We start from the raw sequence: 11,236 nt of genomic DNA on the forward strand, positions 1-11,236 counted from the left end.
AAAAAAAAAAAAAAAAAAAAAAAAAATCTTTCTTCATTACTCTCCCACCTAATTTGAGTTTCTCAGTAAAAAACAAAGAGTACTGATACACCTGGTCTCATTAACCAACTTGCTTTGGGGACTCCCTGTCTAGAAAATTTGAAGCATTCTTTCTGCTGGCCCTCAGGGCTTCAGTCCTTTTCCCTCACCCAATACCAGATAAGGTCCCCTCTGCCCACCCCCTAGTCCATTCTCCCTCCCAGCTCCCTTCCTCCCTCCCTCCCTCCCCACTTGTGATTGCTTTCTTCTCCCTCCCAAGTGGGACTGGGGCATCCTCATGGGCACTTCAGCTTGTTGACCTTTTTGAGTTCTGTGGACTGTATCTTGGGTATTCTGTCCTTTTGGGGGGGGGGGGGACTAATAACCACTTATTAGTGAGTACATCCTTTTGGGTCTGAGTTACCTCACTCAGGATGATATTTTCTAGTTCCATCCATCTGCCTAGCTGTCCTCGTTCTTAATAGCCGAGTTGAGTAGTATTCCATTGTATACATGAAACAGGCAATCTCTAAAAACAAGATGTTGGAGGGGGGACCCGCCAGAATGTACCAGAGACCTGGGAGGTAAGAGACTCTCAGGAATCAAAGGGAGGGACCTTAGATGAAATGCCCAACAGTAGGGAGAGGGAAATTATAGAGCACAACTCCAGCAGGAAGACAGGGCACCAAGTGAGTGATGGAGTTGCCATCCCACAGTCACATCTCTGACCCATAATTGTTCCTGTCTGAAAGAATTACAGGGATGGGAAATGGAGAGGAGCCTGAGGAAAAGAAGGTCCAGCGACAGGCCAAAAGGAGAGGTCAAGGGGAGGTCCAAGGCCTGACACTATTACTGAGTCTATAAAGCATTCACAAAAAGGGACCTATCATAACTGCACTCCAGAAGACCCAACAAGCAGCTGAAAGGGTCAGATGCAGATATTTGCACCCAACCAGTGGACAGAAACAGCTGAGGAGGAGGGTGATCCTGTAAGAGGACCATCAGTCTCAATTAATCTGAACCACCGAGATCTCTCAAACACTGGACCACCAAACAGACAGTATACACCAGCTGATAGGAGGCCCCCAACACACAAACAGTAGAGGACTTCTGGGTCTGTGTTCATTCATAGATTATGTACCTGACCCTGAAGAGACTGAAGGCCCCAGGGAGTTTAGAGGTCAGGTAGGGTGGGAGCTGGAGGCATCCACGTGGAGACGGGGAGAGGGGGATGTGGAGCAGTTGGAGGATGGATGGAAGGTGGGGAATAGAATATGAAGTGTAAAAAATAAATTAATTTAATAAAAAAATTTAAAAATTTTGAAGCAAAAATTACAGGAGTGCAAGAGTCTCTGCCTGGCATTCAAGTCAGTTTTAGGAATCTAAACTCTCTTCTTGTCTATATGGCAATCGGCGTTAATTGCTAAGCCATCTCCTCAGACCCTCCAACAGTTTTTATAATTGATATAAAATTCACATATCACTATAATGAAAACCAAAATTCTTCTATGTACAATGTTATCTGGCAAATACATGTTCCCTTCTTACCACCAATGGGCCAGTATCTCCTGAGTGTCCATCAAGAAATGTAGTAAGACTGAACAGAGCTCAAGAGCATCTGCTGCTGTAAGACTACGGGCAGCACTCAAGTTTTTAGAATATCAAAAAGAGGGAAATGGACCATTATAGTCTACAAAATACTTGAGACTACATGATACCATTTAATAGAGAAATTAGCATTCTATAGGACAATGCTATTCGATCTTGGCATTGATAATTTGACCTTAATAATTTTCATAACAGGAACTGAACTAAACATAGATTTCGACAACACCCTAAGCCTCTACCCAGTAGATGCTAATGGAGCAGCCTCAACTATAAAACGGTAACAGCAAAAATCTCCAGACACCACAAACAGAAAACTCCCCTCCTCAATGGAAAACCATGGGCACAGGACAGACTTTAGATAAGTATCACAGAAATGCTGCTCTGAAAGGTAAAGAAAAAAATCACTATAATGAAGTAAATTGTGTACTCAGGGAAAAGATTTAAGTATAAAGTCAGTCAAACTTGGAAGCACCACAGTAGAGTATAAAGGATGGAAATCCAGCCAGTTTATACTTCTCACAGATGGAAAGCAGACACAGGGGGGAAAGTGTTCGGAAAGAAAGTCTAAATTCATAAATTAGTGTTTATAACACGCTTTTAAGATACTATTCAAGTTTCTAAAGACACAGTCTCTGTATTCCACTCAAATGTATACTATTTCTGAGAACTCTGAGTGACAGAGCAGGACTCAACATCTTCCTCTGGCCTCCATGCATGTGCACAGGGGCACACACAGCTGTATGTGTATGTACGTGCACATGCATTCAGAATTACTATATACCCATTAGGTGGGCAAACTACAGCCTTCAATGTACACTAAAATTATTTGGTTAAAGATGTGCAAGACACTGTATGGTATGGACTACTGGCCCCTGAGACTGTTAAACACTCTCCCTGACAAAGGCATTTATGCAGAGACTCAGGAAACAAGTATGCATTACCTAAGACCTGCTGGAAGTGTTTGTTAATGGGCTGTACCCATATCCAACTCGCGTGCTTTGGTTTGGAAGTAGAAAATGAATAAACCACATAGCCTATTGCTACAATACCTCCCCAGACAAGTGTCCAGAGATGATACACCAAGGAAGACAACCAGTGCTAACAGCTGTTTAGAGACTAAGGAAATCCTCCTCCACAAGGCAAAGGGGTGCAATCTAAGAGAACCAGTTATCAATGGGGAAAACAGAAAACGACAGTGCCCCATACTTTATTTTTATTCCCTGTAAAATCTTAAGATGCAAAATACTACATATTACATTGGGGATGATATTATGTTATAGATGATAAATCAAAGACTAGAGGTAAAGGTACTTATCAAAGGACACTGCCTCAAAAAGCAAAAGTCATGGTCTAAAGCCAAGTCTCTCAGACCCCAGTCCATAATGCCCCTGGACAGGCATAGTAGGGCAATCTGGCCAAAGAGACAGGACACAGGAAGTTGTACTGTAAAGAGAATGCCAAGGCAAACGTGGAGTGACAGAAATGCTTTAGCAACAGCAGAATTTAATTACTGGTCTTTATGCTAAAATGGACAGTTCATAATTTGTAACTAGACCTGTAAACATGAGGCAATAAAAAGCTTCATCAGATACAATTTAGTTGGTCATGAACAACTGAGACCAGCACAGACCAAAGGCATGAGGGTGCCGTGGAGTGACAGCTCTAGGTTAACCCGACTGCTGTCACAAGCCTGCTCTTCTTTGGTGACCATTTTTTCTGCAAAGAGAAAGGGTACCTTGTGTTACTGATGATGTCTTCTTTTATTCTGGGAGAATTGAAAAACGGCCTTTAAGACAATAGTACTCTAGGAGTAATAGAGGCAATATAAACAAGATGAACAGGTGGATCACAAGATACCTTGGCCTAAGTGAAATTGAATTCTTCATGGAGAAAAAAGCCTTTTCTTAACAACCTAGTCCAAAGCTACTGGGCAGGGCAGGCAACAAGGGCCGGCAGGAAAGAAAGGGAAAGACAACAGAAAAAGCAGGGCTGCTGCCTGTGACTTGGCAACACAGAGAAGACGGCTGAGTAAACAGAACACAAAGATGAAAACCTGGTCTGCAATGACCAAGTTTACAAAGAAGGAAAGAGAGAAGACTGGGTTGCATCTTCTGATACTACAGAAGAGTTAGAGCTATCAGATTAGGCAAGATCTTGTATTAGGTACATTTATTAGCATTAGGTAATTTTGACTAATTCATTAGTGGTAATAGTCGTCATCATTGCTTTCAAAACTGTGACAGTTAAAGATAGACATGAAGCTTTTTTATGTTCACTTCTATCAGATTAGGCCCAATATACACGCATAAATGCACAGAAAAGGTCAACAAGCTCCCTTCAGACTGCCTCAGTCCACTCTTAGGATTCTGTTACAACTTAAGCTTTCATATATCTCAATGGTGGGGGGGGCAGGGTTTGAAGGCTTCATTACCAGCCCACCGTGCCACTGCAAAGGAGCAGCAGAACCTCTGGAAGGTGGAACCTAACCACGAGTCAGATTAGTGTAGGGCTCCTGCCTTTCCTTTTTGGCCACTTTCTAGACATCACTGATACAATACGACTGGTTGGGAGGCCAGAGGATGGGGGGTAGGGTGGGGAGCAGGCACAGACTGGAACCTAATACCATGAATTAAAATAAATCTTTTTTTCCTTTTGAATATCTCAAGTATTCTGCCACACAGCAGACAGATTCCTTGAATGTACTTCTATCAGTAATTTGTGACAAACTGTTATGGTCCATACAAAATTTCGGAGACATCTGACATATGCAATGATAATTAAACGTGCAAGTTACTCATTGTCATTCTTTGTAAAGATGAAAGAGGGAGTATAACAGGACCCCAGCTCGAGCATACAACTGTGCACACACAAGCAAAAGGTGTCACCATCTCTAATGTGCCTTATCGAGATTGACGTTAATACCCTTACAATGTTTAGAATTCCAACAAATTTTACCTAGAATCAACCCTAACTGAAGGATTCTTCATGCTTAGTCCTCTATTTGGGAATGGAATGTCCCCTAGGGTTGGTTCAGAGATATGAGAATTGACTTCATCTCCTTCAACACAGTGTTCATGCCAGCAGGGTTGAACTTAACTTGATGAAAAGAAGGGCTCCTAAAGTAATGACCCCTAGAGGTCAACAGCAAGGTCATAACACAGTAGTGAATAGCACCCCACAACTGCAAGGTCATAAGACAGTGATGCATAGCTCCCCACAGCTGCAAAGTCATAAGACACTAATACATAGCTCCTTGTGACAACTGCATTTTCAAAACCAAGAAATACAGACACATAGGGAGGATGATGAGCTCCTCCTCCTGCCTTTCCTAAACTGCATCTTTATCTTCTATTAGATGGCATAGACTCTGCTGTCATAATTGTGACACCAGAAAATAGTGACTCTAGGGGCTCAGCAGTTAAGAGCACTGGCTGCTCTTCCAGAGTCCTGAGTTCAATTCCCAGCACCCACATGGTGGCTCCTGACATCTCATAAGTCCAGTTCCAGGAAATCGGATGCCCCCTTATGACCTCTGATGGTACCAGGTATGCATGTGGTGCTCATGCATAGATAATTAAGCAAAACATGCAGACACATAAATTTTTTAAAATCTTAAAAAAAAAAAAAAAAGGAACTGTTAATCCTATGGGTAAGCACCTGCCCTATGAAAGAATAAGATTCCAGGAGCTTAGTTCTTTTACTTTTGTACAGAATAACCCAGTCTTGTTCTCGGCAGACACCTGGATTGTAACAGCACAAATGACTGCTTCCACTAGATAATAAAACTTGGCTAAGACACTACAGGCCTAGCAACTCACTAAGGGCTGATAGTGTGTTCACATATGCATCTTCTGCCATATCCCTCTTTATCTTTTTTTTTTTTTCAAGATTTATTTAAGGCAGAGACAGGTGGATTTCTGAGTTCGAGGCCAGCTGGTGTACAGAGTGAGTTCTAGAACAGTCAGGGCTACACAGAGAAACCCTATTTCGAAAAAACAACAAAAACAAAAACAACAAAAAATTAGATTTATTTATTTTATGTGTATGTATATGAGTACACTGTAGTTATGAGCCTTCATGTAGTTGTTAGGACCTCTGCTTGCTCCGGTCGGCCCCACTCACTCTGGTTAACTTGGCTCACTCAGTCAGGCCCAAAGATTTATTATTATACATAAGACACACCAGAAGAGGGAGTCAGATCTCATTACAGATGGTTGTGAGCCACCATGTGGTTGTTGGGATTTGAACTCAGGACTTTTGGAAGAGGAGTCGGTGCTCTTACTCACTGAGCCATCTCACCAGCCCCCATATTCCTATATTATACAGAATCTGAATTACATTCTTAAAATCTGCAGCAGGAAAAGTGTTTGCCAACAACATAGCAGCTCTCAGATCTACAGGGAATGAGAATCAAAGTGAGCAAGACTAGTTGAGACAGCCAAAGCATTAGTGAGAATTCCTTTCCGTGGAGACCTTCAGGCTCCAGTCTATTCAAAGGACAACCAGTGTGCGCCCCTGGTATTCTCCACACTCATCATACACCATGCTGGCCACTTAGGACTTTTAACTGTACACTTTTGGTCTTAAGGTCAATACAAGAACATTCTAATCTGCCAGGCAGTAGTGGCACATGCTTGCCCTTAATCCAACACCTGCGAGGCAGAGGTGGGTGGATCTCTGAGTTCAAGGCCAGACTGGCGTACAATGTGAGTTCCAGGACAGCCTGAGCTACACAGAGAAACCATGCCTTTTTAAAGAAAAGAAAGTAATAATCTACTTGAGTAGTTTCTGTGTCCTCTGTAGAATCATAGATAAAAACCAAACCCACCATGCTACACAGCAGCACAACCAACCCACAGAGTGCACAGAGTTCATCAAGTGCCATGACAAGTCTCTCTGTGTAAACAAATACACATGCGTTCTTGCCACAAAACAGGTACTATTTACTGTACTGCTATCCAGGGAAGGGGATACTTCCCTTTTAGCCACATATGAGTCATAATTAACTTCTGTCAGGTGCCTCCTCCTCCCATGCTCTTCTTAGATGACCCTTATCTGTAATTATGAGGGGTTAAATGTGTCTGAGCATACCTACAATGTGTGCACATACACATTTTTCCTTTTCTTACAGTTCAACACCATCTACACTTTTTGGCATCATTCTATAATCAATTTAAGAGGCTAATTCAGTAAACATCAAGTGTCGGACGCCATGCCCACCACACAGGAAAGCAAGCCCACCCTGCTGGCCCAGCACATCACCTTTGCAGTAATCTGCGGGGTCCTCCTGCTCCTCATCATCTGACCCCAGAATCTCCTCCTCTGGCTCTGGGGGCACTGGGTCTGGCAGTGGTGGTGGCGGTGGCGGTGGTGGAGGAGGAGGAGGAACTAAGGGAGCTTTCTGTTGAGGCTCCGGCCTGAAACAGCAAAAAAATAAAAAATAAAAAATAAAAAAAAATCTATTTACAAGAAGCAAATCATGCATTATTGGCAAATTTGAGTTTCTTGGTTTAAGGAAAAATAGAACTTGCCATACATTAAGAAATGGTAGTTAAAGTCATGTCATTCATTTTAGTTAAATTCAAACAATGCTTATCACACAGGCAGGAAGGTGACGGCCTTTCTGTGCATCAATGAAGGAGTGTGTTCTACAAGCATCCACTCAGTTAGGAGTTCAATAATTTGTAAGGCTTGACAAAATGAAATTTTAATGTAATGAAAGAGTACCTTACTCCAAAATACACAACTTTGTAAGTTATAATAAGGTCAGCTATTACAGAAAAGATGCTAGCTTGTCCCGAGATGGTATGTAAAACCAGGGTCAGAGAGACTGTCCCAAGTACCCATCCATCCATCCATCCATCCATCCATCCATCCATCCATCTATCCATCCATTTTGAAGGGGAAAAACAACCTCTTGGCTGAATCTGAGAGCCCTGCCAGCCTTTAAAACATTGTTCTTACTATGAGTTTACTATAGCTAATGAATGTGACTAGCAACACCGAAAAAAACTGCCGCAAGTAATAAAGGAAGGTAGGAAAAACGGAAATGAGGAAAAATTCCAACATCGTTAGAAAGGAGTAGAGCTGCAGAAACATGGAAAGGAGAGGCAGACACAACCAAGAAATGGTGCCATTAGCAGGACAACTGAACAACACTTAAGTAAGCCATAGCTTGCACTTCCTTTCTCTTACTAGAATGCAGGGCCACTGAGAGCTCCAGCTGTCATCAAGGGGTAACAGACATTGGGATCATAGGGGATGCTGAAAGGGATAGTCAACACAGGCCTCACTGCCACAAGAGGGCCCAAATGCCAGTAAATCCTGAATGCTTTATAGAGAATGCCCTGAAGAATGAAACATCCCAGGAATGGGGGAAGCAGGGAAGCAGAGACAGGACACAGCTTCTCCACATCCCCTGCCTGAGGGAAGAGTGACAGGTGGGTCAGAGAGGTGAGGTCAACACATTTTCCCAAACAGCCCAGAGAGGGTGGAACCCATCTGAGGAATTTGTGCACTACACTTTGAAACCTGCTAGAAATCTAATAATGAATGTAGTTAGAATCCTTGAATGTGTTTCTATCAGTGGTTTGAGACAGTTATGGTCCATTTCACAAACCTTCAAAGACATCTGACGCATGCAGTGCTAATTAAAAGCACAAGTTTCTTACCAACTTTACCATATGTCACTAACATGCATATACATAACTGTGTGAACACATACACTGTAACCACCAGAACTGCACCTAGATGCTGACAATGGCCTGTACAGAGTGCTGGAGCTTCATGTGCACAAGTTCTCCTCGGCAGAACAGAAGGCACCTGGGACCCTCAGGAACCTGTGTCTTACACTGTTACCCAGCTGCTGCACTGCCCACACTGCTTAACAAGCTCGCAGACTTCTACTCTAAGAGGACAGACCTTAACTCCTTTGTAAGGGCTACACTGAACATGATGTTGGCAGAAAGTACTTGAAAGCCAGTTCTATCAGTTAGAAGATGGTTAGTATACTATGGTAAGTTTTTTTTTTTCTTTTAAATGTTAACGCCATAATAGTTCACTGGTCTATCCTATCAGAACAGCTGGAACTGTGCTGCACGATGCAGCAGCCACTGGCCACAAAACAGTTCCGGTAGCAGTGAGCGGACAGTCAAAACTGAGGTGTGTTGTGTGAAATATACACTGGGACAAAAAAAGGTAAAACATTTTACCATTTTTTAATGTACTACATTTTAAGATAGCCTATGCATGAGTTAAAGTGTATTACTAACATTAATTTCCCTTGACTCTCTTTACTTTGTCTAATGTGGCCCCTGAATCTTAAATGACAGAGAAAGTACCCACTGCATTTCTCCTGGGTGGCAAGAGCCCAAGGCCTCCAGAGCAGCAGCTTAGCCTCATGGGCACACTCCTGGTCCCCCTAGGGATCTCAAGCTCTTCTAAAGTTTTGCTTAGCAGCCCTACACAGTAAGTGACACCTCTTCTTACAGGGTCCACCACCACAGCAAGTGCCAGTGCACTATCCACACGCATGCGCCTTAGTCTTCTTGAATCCACCCATACATATTACTGCTGCCACATACGAGCCACGCCCTGAAAACAGGCCCTTACTGTAGAAAAGGCTGGCCTCAAATATGCTATGCATCTGAAACAGGGTTTGAACTACTGATCTTCCTGTCTCTTATCTCTCAAATGCTAGAATTACAGCATATACTACAGACGAGCTGAGGCAGTCTTCTTTTAAAAAGTTTCTAGGATTACTGGAAAATACGCTGAAGTATCAACTATCTAAAAGATTGAGTGGAGACAGGTTATCTCAGAAGTACAGGCTTGTGAAGGGCACCAGGGAAATAGCCAGAAGGCTGTTTCCATCTTAGCTGACTTAAACTATCAAGAAGCTATTCCAGGGCCAGGCACCAGGCATAGTGGTCCATGTCTTTAAGCCCAGAACTTGGGAGGGGAGAAGGAGGGGCAGGGGCAAGCGGATCTCTTAGTTTGCGGCCAGCCAGGTCTACATAGATGAGTTTCAGGACAATCCAGGGCTAACCTAATCTATTCTACATAAGAAATACTAGAAACGCCGGGTGGTGGTGGCACACACCTTTAATCCCAGGATTTAGGAGGCAGAGGCAGGCAGATTTCTAAGTTCGAAGCTAGCCTGGTCTACAGAGAGAGTTCCAGGACAGCCAGGGCTACACAGAGAGAAACCCTGTCTGGGGGGGGTTGGGGAGGAGGGTTACTGGTTGCTGCCCCTGCAGAGGACCAGAGCTCAGGTCCCAGCATCTATGTTGGCCTTCTCACAACTATGTGTAACTCCAGCTCCAGGGGCTCTAACAAACTCTTTTTTTTTTCTTTTTTTTTCTTTTTTTTTAAAAGATTTATTTATTATTATATCTAAGTACACTACAGCTGTTTTCAGACACACCAGAAGAGGGCATCAGATCCCATTACAGATGGTTGTGAGCCACCATGTGGTTGCTGGGATTTGAACTCAGGACTTTCAGAAGAGCAGTCAGTGCTTTTAGCCACTGAGCCATCTCACCAGCCCTCTAACAAACTCTTCTAACATCTGCAAGCACCCAGGCACATGACGTATATTCATATAGATGTATACATTAAATAAAAATAAATTCTTTTTTTAGAAGAAAGTTGAGAGGCTGGAGAGATAGCTCAATGGTTAAAAGCACTGACTGCTCTTCTAGAGGTCCTGAGTTCAATTTCCAGCAACCACATGGTGGCTCATATGCAATGGGGTCTGATGCCCTCTTCTGATGTGTCTGAAGAGAGCAATGGTGTACTCACATACATAAAAGAAGTAAACAAACCTTTTAAAAAGAGAAGTTGAATGTCTGACACACATATATAGATATTATTCTAACATGGATCAAAGATTCAAATGAAAGATCTAGAACCATTAAACTGTCACAAAAGAAACACAGGGATAATCATCAAGATCTTGAGTTAGGTACTGCTTCTATATACAATACCAAAAACAATCAATACAAGAAAAAAATAGATAAACCACACTTCATTATAATGAAAAACTTTTAAACCAGCAAAATGGTTCAAAGGGTAAAGGTGCTTGATGACCTGGGTTCAGACCCATATGGAAGAAGAGAAGGAGCATTCTTAAGTTGTCCTCTGACCTCCAAATATACACTGTGGCATGTCCTTCCACTTCCCGATAAATAAATGAAATAAACTTTTAAAACTATGTCCCACCCCCTCTGTAAAGACACACACATAAACACACACACACACACACAGAGAGAGAGAGAGAAGCTAAAGCTCAATCTTGAGTATCATCCTTTAAAAGTTGCTTGTCTTACTTTTTGAAACATGGTTTCTCACTGGGACCTGTGGCTAGCAGGTTTGGCTAGGCACCTAAGCCAGTGAGCCCCTGACAATACTGCTGGGATTCTAAGCTCCCACCATCATGCTTCGCTTTCAAAAGAAAAGCTTTCATCCACCCCCACAAGCACACAAACAACAGCAGCACCAACAACAAGCCCTGTGGCAGCGTTGCACACCTTTAACCCCAGCACGGGTAGGCGGATCTCTGAGTTCAAGACCAGCAAGTTCCACGACAGCCAGGGTTACAGAGAGAAAC

The 11,236-nt window shown here is 42.9% G+C and overlaps 1 protein-coding gene across 14 annotated transcripts in view; it reads right to left on the minus strand.

The window, feature by feature from the left end:
- The window catches only part of Srpk2 (SRSF protein kinase 2), a 196,586-nt gene that overhangs the window by 60,398 nt on the left and 124,952 nt on the right, over nucleotides 1-11,236 (minus strand). For 13 of the 14 annotated variants that reach the window (XR_004121459.1, XR_004121458.1, XM_031380115.1 and 10 more), the window contains one exon: nucleotides 6,889-7,043. The exons of the other annotated variant lie outside the window; for it this stretch is intronic. Coding sequence is in view for 10 of the 13 variants with exons in the window: in XM_031380115.1 (XP_031235975.1) it covers nucleotides 6,889-7,043 (155 nt within the window). In the remaining 3 variants the exon portion in view is untranslated. The remainder of the gene's footprint in view (nucleotides 1-6,888; nucleotides 7,044-11,236) is intronic. 14 annotated transcript variants of the gene reach the window in all.

Source organism: Mastomys coucha, unplaced genomic scaffold (genome assembly GCF_008632895.1).
Source record: "Mastomys coucha isolate ucsf_1 unplaced genomic scaffold, UCSF_Mcou_1 pScaffold19, whole genome shotgun sequence".
NCBI lineage: Eukaryota > Metazoa > Chordata > Mammalia > Rodentia > Muridae > Mastomys > Mastomys coucha.